General features: G+C 40.5%; 1 protein-coding gene across 1 annotated transcript; it reads right to left on the reverse strand.

Annotated features, from left to right (window-relative positions):
* Positions 1–12846: 12846 nt before the first annotated feature.
* NRIP1 (nuclear receptor interacting protein 1) lies at positions 12847–16420 on the reverse strand (the record flags this gene model as incomplete). Its single annotated transcript, XM_080363928.1, has 1 exon — positions 12847–16420. One exon carries the CDS (start codon positions 16418–16420, stop codon positions 12935–12937), a length of 3486 nt encoding a protein of 1161 aa, XP_080220054.1. The 3' UTR covers positions 12847–12934.
* Between the last annotated feature and the right edge of the window lie 663 nt (positions 16421–17083).

A 17083-nucleotide genomic window follows, 5' to 3' on the forward strand; every position in this document is an offset into this window, starting at 1 on the left:
TGAATGCTCTGGCTTGACTCAACTCCTGAAAATCAGCTCAGTAGCATCTGTTACCAGTGTTTCTTGCCTAGCTCCAAATCAAGATTAGTTATTATTTTGTAGTTGCTTACAACCAAATTCTTCCCTCTTTCCCTTCCTGCTCTCATCTTCCCCTCATTGCCTTCAAACGTTGCCTCCAAGTCCCACTGTAAAAACCTTATTTCCATCTCAACCTGCTTCCTTTTTCTCCTCCTCTCCCCAACAGCCTCTTCAAATGGGAAGTCATCTTTCCCCAGCGTCAAGGATAAAATCCACCCCACGCAGAGGAGACAGTGCCAGGTCCACTTAAGTCTTCCAAAGAATTTCACCTCAGATGACTTTCCCCTTTCCTCCTCCAGAGTTATTCTTTTCACAATACTTTTCAACAATGACCTCAGCCAGATTCCTTCACCACTGCTAACTTGTACCAGCACTTAATGTACTTTATGTGCCTGCAGTGTTTTTTTCTGAGTTTGTAATAGGTTGCAAATTCCTTGAAGCATGTCTCATTATATTTTTGTATAGCTCCACTCACTCTCTCTCTACTTAATAAATAATGGCTAGTCTACAAGAATGCTCACTGTACATCCCTACTGTTTTAAATATCAGCCCTTGCACTGTCAGCTTTCTTAATTTTGTCTGCATGAGTCACTGTACCCATTTTCTGCATTTATGTACACGTGCTCATTCACATTTCTCTGCACAGAGAGAAATGCTGAAATAATCCCCTGCACCAAAATTCCTTATTTTGTACATAAATCCAAACACTTTGGATTTGCTGGAGATATAGTCAGCCTTTATAATTGTCCACTTTTTTATTCTTCCTTGAAATGTTCCCCTTCCCTCTCAAAAACCCAACCAGAGTGTGTAAAAGCACTGTTTGTGTTTGTGTTCTTCAAGAAAAGCTATTTTAGACATGAGACCCCATGTTTAACTTGCCCTGCTGTTGATATAAGAAATATATGGCAGAAGATAAACAAACAGCATGCTAAAAATACACTGAAATCTTGAACACTGGAACTGAGCCTGTGTGAAAGAGCTTTATGTTGAGGAAAACACAGTGAAGTGCAGCCCAGCTGAGAAAAAACACTGTCATCAGGCTCCCAGCAGCATAGTCACAATAAAGCACTTTCACTGCTGCAAGGTCTTATTTACTTGTCTAAGCCCATTAGTGGTTAGACCTGCTATACAATCACAAGCCTGGGGTCAGCTTTCACAGGTTTCAGGTACAAATCATAGCCTGTGCCCTACCTCCACGTAGGTCACTCTCTGGCTTCAGGAACTTTTCTTCCATTTTCCTTCATCCTGGTTGGTTTTTAAACTTGACTATTTAATGCATTGTAATTGAGTTATATTTCCAAAAATATTTTTCTTGCAAGTACATTTTAACCTAGTTTTACTCAAAGGCCCCACATAAGATGACCAAAGCTGGAGCAGAGTTACAGACTGTGATTTAAATAACTGATGCTGATTGGAAGCATAAGAGACCAGAGTTGTGGAGTTTAACTTCTACTTTGCAATCAGTCACTTGCAAAGACATCTCCGACAGACAGGTTACCAGATCATAGCAGTTCCATAATCTCCATGGATTTTCCCATTTGATGGGGATCTTGACATTTAGGCACTCTAATCTAAATTGAAAGGCCAAACTGCATGCCAAGACTGCTTTTTAACACACCAAAACTTGATAGAGAACAAATTATACTCTCTTGTCTATCTCAGGTATATGTACAGTTGATATTCTACTTGCTTTGAAGCCTCTATAAAAAAAAGGGGGGTTTTGTCTATTTAACACAGAAATCCTGACATACAGTATGGCCATATGCACCTCCTGAAATATCATGAAACCCCACAGTCAACCACAATGCAAACCTGGTGTTCTTCAACCATAATTTCAGAACCATCGCTCTTCTGGTGAGGATGGTGGTAGGAAACACAACCAGTCATGACAGGCTGCAGGCACCACCTGGTAGTAATATAAATCTTATCTATGCTATGTATTTCCAAATAGTGTGGTAAGAGCAACCCTTGCTCATGGCAGGAAGACTGCAGTGATTGCTGCTGAACTTGAGTAAATAGCGATGATGCAGCAGCTGTTAGCTTCTGCTATGGAAAAAGAAAATGTAGGAAATAGGGACTTCTTAATAGAAGTCTTATCATTTTGGCCCTGTAACCTGACCTTGTTTGCTCAAGTGCTAAAGCAAGGTATCCTAGTATCACAATACTCCTCCTGAGGTCCTTTTCTGCATCTCCCTCTGGAGGTGTCCATCCCAGACTCTTTCATCAAGCCCAACCCAGTCATTATTCCCTCCAGGGTCAGGATGCTGCCATCTACCCTGCTGGCCACTGTGTATCCCCCACCCCACTGAGCAGCAGTAGCAGCCACGTGCAGCAGGACCCCTTTTTGGTACCTTTTTCAATCCTTGCCAGGTCCCAGGTAACACCAGTAATTTGTGTACTACATAGAAAAGGCATAAAGCATCTTTCCAAGCGCTCCTTCTTTGACCAATCAATCTACTTCTGTAACTGCCTCCTAGCTTTGGCAACTTTTTGAACAGAGGTCTCTGTGCTTTACTGCTTTCTGATCTGGTTCACTCCACAGATCGAATTTAGCACTGTGAGTGCTGTTCTCATTCATCCAATTCTTACCTTCTTGATTCCCAGTCCAGAAAAATACATGCAACAGTGCATCAAGCGAAGAAGAGCGAACTCCAAGCATCCAGCATGGCTCCTCAAAGAAACAGGAGCAGTACCCTGCCCCACAGATGTTTCTACAGTTGTTAAAGAGTTTCATATCATATGCTGAATCCTCTACTTTCCTGCAAAGCGTGGAGCTCCATGCCACAGGCAACCACATTCCATATCAAAATGGAGAGCACCATCTCATCTTCAGTATAATCAGGATTGCTTTGGGCCAGCTGGGCACATGGTCAAAGGTTGACACTGGCACAGCTGTGTCATTAACGCAGGGCAACACAAATATAGTAGGTGCCTGGCATCTAGCTGCTACTTCTGCAGCCCATACTCTGTGTACTGCTAAAAATTTCCATATCCCCTTGATCCAACCGGGGAGATACAAAAACCAAACTAGGCAGAAACGTACACAGCGCTCACAATCTCGTATCACCAGCGTTGCCACTTACCGCTCCAGGCATCCAGGCAGCAAGGGACACCAGTTAGCCTGGGTCAGAGGAGACTTCTGTTCCATGCAGGAGGTTCCTGGTACTGTCAGGAGACATTTTGCAGGCAGAATTGCACTGTCACAGACATAGCTTGAAATCAAACAAGGGATAGCAAGCCATATTTTTCTAGTGTAAACACAACATAAATGTTTACATAAGAGAGATAAAGATGACAGGAAAACTCCAATAGCACCTTTCTTACTAAAGTGAACCAAGTTTTGAAGCGCTAAGCAGATGTAGGAACACAAGGAAAAAAATCTGTAGAAGCCACTGAATATAAAAAGACCAGTATTTTTTTTTTAATGTAACTAGCTTTATCCTTAGATCTTTTATGTGAGTTTTAAAGAGTGGGATGTATTCAATACAATAGCTGCTGTCTGTTTCTAGACAATTATTCTTTCCACTTCTAAACTAATAACTGCAAACTCATACCACGCAAAAGATACAGGATGATTCTTTGGGCTGTTAACGATTTTTCAGCGGGAGATTTCAGTGCCTTCTCTTCCTCTATGAGCAGCTGCCACTGTTTTGTTGGCGGTGAAAGCAGCCGCCACCAGCTCCCAGCTCTCTGCGTCAGATCTCATGCAAATGGCAGGATTTGGCCCCCTAGGAAGCCACCACTGCCCGCACCATCACTGTGCATTCCCTCTGGGAAACAGGTGGTGGGACAGAATGGGAGCAGGCAACAGGCTTCCAGCTGGACCACGCTGAGGATGCTTAAAAGAAACAAACAAAAAAATCCCTCTCCCATTTTCCTTCTCTTACTCTGTCCTTCGACTCACACCTTTTTACTCTGTGTCACTTTCAAGAACTCTTAAATAGCATTTTTTTGGGGAAAAAAGTCTTTGTGACATATACTTTGCTTCTTTCTGCCATAGCAAGCAGCATTCTAAAATAAAGAGCCACTGGGGGTAGAGGTCATTAGAAATTATCACCTTTCTTCTCAATATGCAGGCACTATGCAATATCTTGGCTGAATACTTTCAGTAGGAGAGATGAAGATGCAGCATTCAATACAGTCAGTGCATAACATAGTACCTTAAGCAAATACCTATTTCAAAGCAGGTTTTTTGTCTAAAAACATGTAATTTTTTTTCACCTCCTCTGCCCTTCATGAGTCATGACTGGGCTCCCATATATTTTCAAAATGACACGAAAGTAATCAAAATAATAGGGAAGAGGAAGTGGAAAAATGTTACGAGAGTTAACAGCTGCTCACATGAGAGATGGACAGATCACTACGTGCAAGGATTAGCTAAACTAATTCCTTTCAGATTTTCAAGCATACTTACAGACCAACCAATTGGCTATTGGTACTTCTGCATCATGAACTGTAAGGCTTTTTTTAGTTTTGGACTAGGGAGTAAGTAAACTTACCTCAATAATACTCTGTGATTTAAGCAGTGTTACTCAACTATAGATAGCACATTATCTATGACGTGCATAGGTGCATGAAATTTTTGTTTACTGGATGTATCTAATTCTCGATGCAGATGCTACTGAAGACTTTCTCCTTGTGACCATGCTGAATGGAAGAAAATGAGGTGGGATTAGAAAATAAAAGGCACTTGAGAATAACATCTTCGTAACTTCCTACTCTAAGATTCTCCTTCCCTCGTTTTCTCTTCTCCCTTTAAATTAACTGTGGCTGAAGAGGTAATAGCCCCAAGTCACTGGTTCACCACAGCAAACACAAAGGACAGACCTGCAGATAGATGCAAGCACTGGAGTAGCATATAGCAATTGAAAAACAGAGGTTTCCTCTGTGACCAAAGGCAAATCACATGCTGAGACATTTGAAAGGCATGTGAGGGTCACTTAGGTTTATTTAAACGAACAAACAAGCTTTTTTGCAGACCCAAATGTGAATAACAACACATTTGGGGGAAAAATGCAGAATTCTAGCAGAAGAACTTTTTTCCATCTTCCACAGAACCCCTAGTAAAGCTTTTCCAAAGTCATGCCATACGAGAGACTGAGTGACTGGGCATCCAACCCTAAAACATTAATGAATTTCATCTCTTATTCTCTTTTGGTACCAGCGATGAGATTTGGGCATGCGTTCACCATGCAGAACTTGGAAAATGATGATGTTTTGCTGGAGTTACAAAGGTGCAGATGTGCAAATATTAAGAGGTAACAGGAACAGACTGTATGTCTGTATCTATGCCCCAGTGGCTGCTCACAGCTCATTTGCAGAAGTCACCTTTGAGGTCTGTACTGAAATTTTCAAACAATTTCTGAGCATGCAAATGGGCGCAACTTTAAAAGTCAACACCAGCATCAGTAAAGATTGGGGTCAAAGAGCCCCCACTAACTTACCGAATAGCCCAGTTTGCCTACCATTTAGTGAGAAAGTATCCCCACCTCACCAAACTAGACTAGCCGAAGAGAATTAAGATTATCTAACACTATGAAGGGGGACAGAAAGCTATTTGTCCATCTTCACCCAACACACCAAGATGTGCTGGAGGCACACGCTGAGTTTAATTGCAGAGGCAGGTATCAAGCTTATCTAAATGGCACAGTCGCAAGTCAGTAACGTTCATTTTGCATCCAGTTAAATTCCCAGTAGTTTAATCAGAAAAGTAATCCAGAAATAGCGACAAACCTCTTTATTCATTAAGTGCAAGCAGTCCCTAAAAAGTCAAATCAGTGGGCTGCTGTGGGCTTGGATCAGCATATGCTCTTTCATCAGCAGCATTGGTGTTTACCAGCAGAGAGGATTTTCGTGCCCTGAGTTTGTGTCATGCTCCCTTTGAGTCACTCAAACAATCAAAAGGAAATAAAAGTATTATCAACAATTATTACCTGCATGTCCTAGCCACTGCTCGAGGCTCATATCAAGTCCCTACAGACACTCTCGTGGGTGCATTACACATCTAATGAGCTGAGCCGTATCGTACAGGAATACATCGTCATTGTATTCTCCAGTTTCAAAATCATGTTTTTCTTGACAAAGTTTACAGTCAAGGAAGAATAATTTGTTTTACTTTTCTTATATGTAGATGTTTGTATTACTGTAACAAGTATTTGTACTCTGATAAAGCCTTTCACAATGCACAGGCCTGCAAAACATCTATTGAAGTCTGTAACAGTCCTTGATGCCCACAATGCTAATTTCATTGAGGAGCATAAGATGGGGCTGTCAGGTCCCATGAACAAAATTGCTATTTTTTTCCACCCACATTTTGAAATCTCTGAAGCAAAAATTTTCTCGATCCAGCAGCTGTTTTGTGAAAGATCATCACCATCACATGTATCTTTCACTTTGTGAAGAACAAACAGAACATCGGGAATATTCTGCATGACCACAGGCCTGTCTGCAAAGAGTTCACTGGCGGTTTGAGGCATCTGTGAGCCAGTTTATTATGAGTCACTAAGCAAATGTTAATGTTCATTCCGAGTGAAATGTCTCTCAGAATTTTTACACCCATTCAACATCCTTGTCTCTCCACAAGCTGTTTAGCATACCGTATGCTCGACTCCGCAGGCTTGTTCTGGTAGACACAAAAGCAAGTTTTACTTAGTGTTCCAGCACAGTAAGTTGAATAAATATACTGAAGTTACAAGAGCCTGAACTCTGCACAAGTAATAAAATACAACTTGGTGCTATTCCGGTGCCCCAAGGAATTGTCATAGGGCATCATCATGTGAGAAAGACACACTGTTGTTTTCGCTTGGTTGGTAGAATCAAAACCAAAGGAGCCAAGTCAGTGAGGAAGCGTATATTTCAGAAATTATTTCCAAGCTGTACTGCCATTAGGAGACTAGATTTGCCTCTTAGGTATATTGCTTTTTCATGGGGCTGCATTTTGGCTTAGCCATTCATCCCCTAAATTAAGGGCAAGCCTACTTCGAGAGAGAAGATCCTATGCAGAAGCTGGGTCAAGAGTCTTTTTTTCCCTCCAAAGTACAACTGAGTATCACTGGTGACATTATGTATGTACTTTAAGATGACATATTCAAAGATACTCAGTATCCTATTCCATTTTAGACACCAAACCATCACAATGTACACCTTAATGCTTCCTGAAGGCCTAGCTGAGATCTATGGAATTGGAATTATTGTTTTTAAAGTTAACTTTGCACTAATTAACATTTGCACAGTTGCAATCCGCTGTTTGCACTGATGTGATAAGTTAATTTACAAGCTGCAAAATATGATGCAAATGTACTGTTAAATCTTTGTATAGTCTTCACAGACAAACAGCGCTCACTGTTCTACAAGTTTGTCTAAGAAATTAAATTGAATACAGCTAAAACCTCATCTTTGTGATAGGGACGAAAGCACATTTTAGTGGGAAAACACACCTTTCCACCTTGCACAGGTGGAAATCATTCATTTAGAATTATTTTCTGACGAAAATTCCCACTTAAAAGGTTTCCAGCTTATGGTCACTGCTTTCAAGTTAGTAAATAGAAAGGTATTTGAATAAAACATAATACAGTGCTCTGTAAAGTAAAGCTGCTACTCTGATTGAAATAATTTCATTTCCAGCTCCTCGACTCCCCATTTCCAGCCATTAACTTTGTTGAAGACTATGTGTCCCTAAGTTCCTTGAGATATGTTTGTCAGAACTTTATATTAGTAGCACTGATGCAAAGAGCCCGCTAACACTCCAATAATGGAAAGTACACATGAAATAAAGCAGATTTAAAAACCATCAAGACAATGCATTTTTCTCATTTATTCAAATCTTCTGCAGGAAGTAAACACTGAAAGATTTTAAAAAAACTTCACACTGCAGTATGTACAGTTTTGTGACATCACATGAGGAAATTAATTTCTAATTAAAAAAATGAGACCAGTTAGATAAATTACTGAAGACACACCACAATAAAATTGGTTGTGGAAAAATCCCAAATTCTTATGCATGGCAAAGAAAATCAAGATTCCTTTGTTTTACAGGGATGGAATAGTCCTGGTACATTATTTCAATTACGCAAGATGGAGTCCTGAACTTACATGACTGATTATAGTTGTACGAGTACTTCATGTTTTAAAAGCAGTTTTGCATTTTTTTTTTCCAGACCCTTTTGATTTGAAGCACATTCTTTCACAAAGCTAAAATACCACAGCAGAAGTCATGTCCAGAAGTGGAATACTGTTGTGTTTTGAACTGACCTGACTTGTTAAGACATTTTTTGCCAACACACAGATGCACAGGGTCCCCCATGCACTTTTCATGCAGCAGGTAATCACAACTTTAAATAAAAGTATTTTTCTATACATTCTTCCAGACTTGCAACTGTATACATACATGCAAAGATTTTAAACCTATGTGATCATATTTACACTTATACATTGAATATACATAACAAAAAAAGGTTAAAAGGTTTTTTTTCCTTTGCATTAGAACAATACAAAATATGTATTTTTCATTAAGGAAACCACTATTTACATCACCTTTTAAAAACCAATTTCAACATATTATAGGTGTAACAAGTCAATATATTTACATTATATATAAATATATATAATATATACTTACCAGTTTACTCCTCTGTAAGATGTGGCAGAGAACAAACTGGTAATATCATGTCACTGACGTCAATGAGAGCTGTCATACTTTCACCAACATTTAACAGGGAAAATTTAAACCGTTCATTTATTTCTTTTAAAAACATTTGTAAATTAAAAATTTAAAAACATTACTAAGAGTAAATGACTAAGAAAAGTGAAAGTTATGGCTGAATTCCCTTTTGATCTTGTAACATTTATCAACTTCTCAAACTGAGCCGCCTGGTTACGTGGCATCAATGGAGAAGCCCTCCAGCAAAACACCTTTGATTCTGCGGTCCTGTGTTACCCCCCATCATTTCCTCAAACTTTGGCAGAGAAGACACTAGAAATCTGGTTATCTCAGTCCTGCTCACTTTCCTCTGGAAAGAGAAGGCATATCTGTGTGGCAATTACAAGTCAATCCCCAAATCTAGCTAGCTTGGGCGCTACACCACCCCTGCGGGTGAAGCAGCATGAGCCTCAAGCAAGGCACCGGGCACTTGGCAACCCTGCTGCTGCAACTGCTCTAAGTGAGGTTGAAGTTAATCCAGGTGTAACTCTCAAGAGGTTGCAGTTACAACTTTGAGCATGGTATAGACACTCACTTCTTGGCTGCTGCATGAGGTGGAGGCAGCTATAGCTGGGTGATGTTCTCCCCTCCTCCCTCCCTGCGCTCCTTTGATGGTGAGATCATGCAACAGCACCCATCAATCCTGCACCTCTTGGCCTACACTGCTACTGCTGCCCATATCTGAATGAGGCCTCATTTTCCTTCAGGTCTAAAGGCCCAGCTGAAACTTCAGCCTCCTCAGTTGGCAGAGCTATCTTTGAAGCTTCCACTCCCACAGACTAAGGAACCATGCTCGGGACAGCCGAAACACATATCCTACTAGCAAACATCTACTGCACCAAGGAGACAGGAGTTGCTGAGAATACCAAGTGTTACTCAACAGATGACCTTGGTTTGTCATTCATCTGCAGGGACTGGTGAAAATCAAGGATCTTTGAGCTGCTGGGGAAAACCTGGCCAGCCCTACCGGCCCTTCTGCTGGTGCAGCAAACCCAGCTCCTGCACCCTTCTTTTCCGATGGAAAAGTCCCCAAGGAAAACAATGGTGACTCCTTTTTACTCACCCATGCTACAAGATAAAAAAATTATTAAAAAGCCTTTGGTCCTCAGGTTTAAAGGCTGTACCTGCAGACAGGGTAGATGTTGAAAGAAACCTCTCTTCCCTAGGGGCGGGGGGGTAACATCAGCAATACCAGAGAATTTCATATAGGAAATTTGTCCTCATGGCAGCCAACTGATGAACAACCAGTTGGCATGCCCTACCCTCTCTCAACAGCCTTATTCTTGTCTTTGCCTGCTGGTCAAGATTGCAATGGCTACAAGAGGTAAGATTCTTCCATGAATAGCATGTCCTAAACTTAAATTCTTGTGTATTAGAGTTTACTGACGCCTGTGAGAATGGTAATACCCTTTCATCAACATGACCTAAAACGAAAGCTAAATCATTAACTGGTCAAACTGTTAACATTTTAACTTAAATGTTTTATAAAACTTGAAAAACTAAATGTTCAAAAGTATGTATCATAACAATAGACTACCATAGAATAAATACATAGGTAAGCACACTCCTAGACTCCAATGTTACTTTTTGTGACTTCCCTCCTTACTTTTCATCTCAGCTTTGTTTTGGTGAAGTTTTTCCAACCAGATTATTTCACATCCGTTCAAGCTGCATTTTTCTGAGAAGCCATTCAAGTAAATTATAGTCCTGTATTTACTCCGGGGACCATCTATTATTCTATATTGTATATACTTCCTAGCTATATACATGTTGTTTCAAGAAAAATAATCAATTAAGACTTTAAGAGACATCTAATGGATGGAACAAATACCATCTTTTTAATATTTCTGCTGGGTTGACTCATATAAAAACAGTTCAGTTCCACTGTCAATCCAAAATATACTTTATCTTGTTAATGATTATTCTATGAGACACCTGAATTGTCACTGGGCCACTTACAAATGCAATATTAAAGACAAACAAAATTTTATTTTTATATTATACTTCAGACAATGACATTTAAAATGATATTAGATTTGCATGAAGGTTTTAAAATATAAATCTTCTTTGTACAGCCCATTAATATATTACGCTTCACCCAAATAACATAAAAATATATCTTTAAATCGCTCTGTTATTTCTCATATAAACCAGGGGGAATGTTTTATATCGGATACTGCCAAATATTTGTGTTCCCTAAAAGAAGGTATCCCCCACGGGGGCAAAACAGAATAGTGGTGTATTTTCCCGCTGGCAGACAGGAGACGTGCCTCTCAGTAGGGACTGCACTGGAAAGAAGGGAACCTGATCCCAGGCAGGGGACAGAGAACGAGAGGGGGACAACAGCTCACTCTGTCTCAGCAAGCCAGCAGTCAGGGAAAAGGTTCTCTGAAACCAAACCAGAAAGGAAAAGAGCAAAATGCCCCATCACTCATCTCTCCTATGCGAACATGAGATGGACAGAAACAGCAGTTGCGTCATGTCATCGGCTCTCAATGGTGAAAACGGTCAATATTAAAATGTAGCTTTCATTACCTGTGCAAGTCAAATACTTCGCTGTTTGCTGATAGCATAGGGGATTATCAGTGAAACTGGAAGCTACAGAGAACATTTGTTTCACAGGAATAAAAAGTTCAGCAAAACTTGTGGTTGCCAACAATGCACATATTTTAGAGAAACTGGATTCTGTTCTCCTCTTCCCCCCTTGAGACATAAAGGCTGCAAATGGAGTTAACACAGACAGTGCTAACAGGAAAGCAGAGCCGCACGGCTCTTCCCCAGCCAGCAATTCTTTAAGGTGTCTCAGCTTTGACCGCAATTTTCAGCTATTCCCATCTCAAGCTGATATTGCCAGATGTTACAAATCACAGCACAGGTGGGGATTGAGAAAAAGGGCAGAGGAGGATTTCTCAGGCCTGTCCCACCATCCATTACAGAACATGACAAAATCACAATTTTATCCTCAGTGCAACCTGAAAAATTATTCTAAAACCAGGTTTTCTGCAGTGAAAGGGTAGTGCATTAAACCATGCATCAGCTGTTCAGAGAGTAATAAATATTGGCAGAATATGGATTCTTTTCCCTGGTTGCAGGAAGCGGCCAACACATTTTTCATTAGAATCCTATTCCATCTTTGAGTGGAAGCCTGATGTGCTGCTTTAGCGTGGCTAGAACTCTTCTGCAGGGGAAGCAGGATGGTGCAAAACAAACAATTCTCATCCACTTCACAAACTTTCCACCTTTTTCTTCACCAAATATATGTACTAAGCTTTCTTAATCAGATCACTCCAAGAGGCATTTTGGCTTTCCACTTTGAAGCAGGGAAGTGGCAGGAATGCACTGACTAAAGGACTCATGCAGTACATACATGGCCTATGAAAAATCTGCCTTTTGTATAAAAACCTAGAAAAAACCCTTAACTGTAACTAGTAACTCTTCACTATGGCTAAGGATTCTGAGGAAGGCATTTGTCAAGAGCAGGGCAAGGAAGAAAAATAGATTTTTACACCACTATTCTGGCAGAACCACCAACGAGATTTAAAAATAACAATAAAAATTTTGGAAGCACTAAAAAATACATTTCAGTGCATTTCAATTATTAACACTGACACAGGTTTTCCAATATCATGAGCTAATACCTTGGACGGACTGCTCCACTTCTTAAAAGTTATTCTTAAAATTTCACAAAACATTAAAAAAAAAAAAAGTATACTGTCTATATGCTCAGGCTTCCAAAAAATAAGGATTATTTTACAGGGAGGGAGGGAAACGCAGCATTACCACCACCTAGGCTGTACGCTTACACTTTATGTTATACCAAAAACTTGCAGATCCAAATAAGACTCTGATCAAAGAGTACTCGTAACTTAATCTGATGCATACAGAAATGTCTTGTACAAATTACAACCTTTCTAGTTTCCTTGTGACAACCTATTGTAAAGCAAATTTTATCTACATGTATTTTAAATAACATCACCAGAAAAATAAAAAGTTTATCAAATGAAAACGTTTCAATTAGACCATGCTTTTCTAAAATCATGCTCAATTTATACAGCAGTCAAGTTCATACTCATTTTTATTTTTTCTTTTTCTTTTTTTTTTTTTTTTTAAACAAAGATTCAAAACCACTGATTGTAAACTCATTGAGGAGGCTGCAGTTTATTCTGGCTCTTTTTTGATTGTTAGCACTTTTTCCAGAAGTCCATGCACTTGTCCATTCACATCATGTTGATGGGAGGTCTTACTCCCCATATGGCTGTTGTAAGGACTTCTTAAGTTACTGAAAGGAGTTTTGAGCTCTGCATCAGATGTCAACTCCTCTTTGACTGTAACTTGAGTTAATCTATCAGCAAATGAAGGTTCATTCCAGATTTCTTTGTCATGTGCTTCGTGGCTACTGACAGAGTTGCCGCTTTTCTGTAACATGTAGTATAATATTGGATTGGTTTTGGTCAGTCTCGGAGAGTCTTTTTCATAATCATTCTTGTCCATACCTGTGATCACCCATCTGATGGGCCCTTTTTCACTGGGACACATGCTATAATGGTCGGACTCGACTCTAGATATTGTGTTCCCCAACTCCCTGTACTCAGGGAAGGGCGAACTGGCAGGACTTTTTACTGCTACAGGATACTGAAATGTTCTATGATCTACACAACTGTTCTGTTGCACAGGGCTTCCCATTAATGTACCCACTGAAGAAATGCTGAATTCAGGTTTAATAATTGTTGCACTGGTTTTGTTTCCTTTTTTCCTGCCCTCTGTTAGTATGTTATTCCTATGTTGTGACAGATCTCTCTCACAGTTTTCTGAGAGAAGCAGCTGTTTCAACACATTAAAGCCTTTACCATCTCTAGACCAACTCCTGTTTTCGCTTTCATTATTTGAACCGTGACTTACAGCATATTTAAATTCAGCATCACTTCTGCTGAATTTCAGTTCTTGCTGGTTAAGTAAAGGCCCGTACAGTGCCTCAGTAGGAGAAGCGTGATTGTTTGCAGCAGACACATTGACTTTCATCTTTTTTAATGGACTTTCCAAAGGCTCAGCATGAAGCTTCCTCTTCTTCGGTACCGTGCAAAGAGTCTTTGATTCGAGGTGTGTCAGCTCATTGTTTCGGTGACTTCTGTCCAGCTCATCTGCAGGGTAACTGTCTTGACTCTGTCTCAGCAACCTACTTAGCAGGCCGTTTTTGGAAAAAGAGAAATCTTGGGGTGAATGAGGCTCAGATTTCAACTCCTCGGATGCTGGAGAAGCAGCTGTGTTCCTCTGCAGTGAATGAACAAACCCTTCAAATTTGTTACCCTTGCACTCTCTTACTTGTTGTGCATTTGAATTATAAGGAACATTTGATTCTTCAGATGGTTCAGTTTTTATTTTCACCGTCAATATTTGCTCATTCAAAGCCTTATCTGTCTGTTCTTGAGAACTTTCATCTCTTAAAAGCATCCTCTCTTTCTTTTCACTTTTACCTTTATTGGGAGTTCCCAGAAGCAGCTGAAGGACAGTGCGCCTTTCAAGGAGATTTTCTATTTCCGAACCTGGAAGTCCTTGTTCAGCAGGTGCAGGCTGACAACTGAATATTTTGTTATTTTCTTCATGCGTACTCAATTTATTCGTAAGCAGAGGGCTGTTCAATCTATCAATCAAGCCAACCGGTTTATCCGTGTTCCCTGCTAGCAGCTGTTTGGTACCTCTTTGTTCTTCACTTGACATGGAAGTCTGCATGCCGCACTGAGCGAGGTTCTGCAGCAGCTTGCTGGCACTGAATGCCGAGGAGTCCTGGGGGCTACTGTTCCTGCTCAGCTTGGCTCCTTGAATTTCTTTGCTTTTGGAAAGGTCTATCAAATGTTTAGATGCGGGATTCACCAGCCTCTCTGGCTGGATGCTGCAGGCATATGGTGGTGAGCTACGCTTGATGGCTAAAGACTGGTGCGAGAGATTTATAGGAGAGTCTGCTTTTGTAGCAGCCAGCAAAGGTGGAGTGCTTAACGGAGTCATTCGATTTGCACTGGGGCTGTCAGTAACAGGAGTCCTTTTACCAGTCTGTACAGTGAATTTAGCCACATCAGCTGCACTGTGTGGTCCCTGAGGGTCATTATTCTTGTCTACCTTTTCTTCACTCTTATGCCCAAGTAACAGCTGAAGTAGCGTTACTTTCTGATGGGGATTCAGCTTAGAAGCTTTCGGAGTGTCTTTTTCTTCCTTGATCTCTGGAGAGGAAACTTTTGGATCCCAGCTATGAAGCAAAGACTGAGTCAGGTTATCCAGCGATGCAGGCGGACCCGCATCTGGTTTATCTGTCCTCTGTTTAAAGGATAGATCTATAGGAAGACAGTTAGAATGGGAGCTTTCGTTATCACTGCTGTCATCTTCCGTAAAACTAGGATTGTTGTCGGAATACTCATCAATAGTCGTTGGCGTGCTGCTGTCTTCAAAAATGCTGGCTCTTTCACCCTGTTCGTGCCCTTTTACATGTTTGGTTGTATTCTGGCTTTTCAGTAGATGCAAGAGCAAACTGTTGCTGGGAGAGGTTTTCAGGTTACTCCTTTCCAAAGTACTTTTGTATCCCACAGTTTTGGGAGGCGAATGCATGACTCCCACTGAACTTTGAAATGGTGCCACACTGCTTTTGCTAGATACTGTTTTGGTTGAGGATCCTGTCTGACCATTGAGATGGCTTGTCATTCCTTTCGCTAAACCAAACTGGCCAATATCCTTCTGAGCGCTTTCTTGTAATCTGGCCATAGCTGCAAGTCTCTCACTTGCTACTTGATTTGCGTTTTGTGCTTTTAAAGCATGTTCCCTGGAGTACTGCTGCAAGTGAGCTTCACTTGAAAGGAGTAAAGCTAGCTGGCTGCATGCTACGCTGGGCTTTGGTGAAGCAGCGGGACTAGATCGTTTCTCGACCATGCTTGCAACAGCTTGTAATCTTGCAGCACACGACAGTGGCTCATTTATCACTTTAGGTCCGCTCTGCACCGCATGAGGAGACTCTATAAACCTCTCCTTGGGCAGGTTCTTTGTTATATCAGGCAGGCTGTTGTCCAGCTTCTGATCTTTTGCTTTGCTCTTCTTCAGTAGAGTCTTGAGGTGACTGGATGCAACACCATAGCACCTTAAATCTTTCTCCACTTGTAAAGAATCATGGCTAAGGGAATACCCTTGCTCCTTAAGGCTCTGCCTAATCTGCTGTGACAAAGCAACACTCTGCAGCCTGGAGCTGAAGGACTGAAGCAAAGAGGCAAGTAATGTGCTATCCTGTTTGCCTTTAGGCACATTTTCAACCATGCCAGCTAACAAAGCTTCCTTTTTTCCATCTAAATCCACAATGGAATCAGACAACCGCCTTCTCTTTGCTGCATTCCAGTCTTCAGAAGACTGCAAGAGTCTTGCTTTTTTGAGGTGCAGCATGCCAGATCCCCGATATGTATTTGTGTTAAGAACTGGACCATTACTTTGACAGCTGGGAAATATATTTCCAGAAATCTTCAAGCTTTGATCCTCCTCACTATGCCCAGCAGACTTTTTGTCAACCGCAGTACCTGAGCCTCCTGCTGCTTGATGCATTAGTAATCCCTCTAGGTAAGTTAGAACAACAGAATCCTGGTGCATCTCAGAGCCAAGCTCTTCTCCATGAGTCATGTTCAATAAAAGTTTCCAAAAGGGCTCTGGTTCTATTCACTTCAAAGACTAGTTTTGCTGTAGCTTAATTGAGATGCAGACTTAAAAAACAACAGGTAGATGCCTATAGTGCTTTCTCACAGACTTTCAGAAACAACACAAAAAGTCATATTCCAAGCAGGCTTCTTCCAGTGTATACTGCTTGATGAGCCAGGTTTCCAAGCATATCAATCTGCTGATATCTAGGATATTTGTCACGATGTCTAGGAGAAGCATTCAAAACATGGTTCCACAGTAATAAAGTTCCATTAAATAATTGCCACCTTCTTTCTCCAGGAAGCCAGCTTGTTTTTCATCTTTTTCCATCTCCATCAAGCACAGAAAATTCCTAAGGAAAAAAAAAAGGCAAAAAACAGAAAGAAAATATTTAAGATAGGATCTTATTGGATAACTTTTTTTCTTTTTTAAAACACTGTCTTAGACAGAGATTCAGGGTATGTAAGCAATAACCACATTCCAGAATAAATTAAAAATCAAGTAACAGGCAAGGTACATAGCAACTAATTTGAAGAACTTTATGAAAACATTTAAGAGAAAATTTTATACAAAAAATTAAGCTTAACTATCATAAGCATAGCTCCTACAAGTGTTCATCTAATTTCTCTTACAGCTCAAAGGAAGGAA

The sequence above is a fragment of the Nesoenas mayeri genome (genome assembly GCF_963082525.1).
Source record: "Nesoenas mayeri genome assembly, chromosome: 1".
Classification (NCBI taxonomy): domain Eukaryota; kingdom Metazoa; phylum Chordata; class Aves; order Columbiformes; family Columbidae; genus Nesoenas; species Nesoenas mayeri.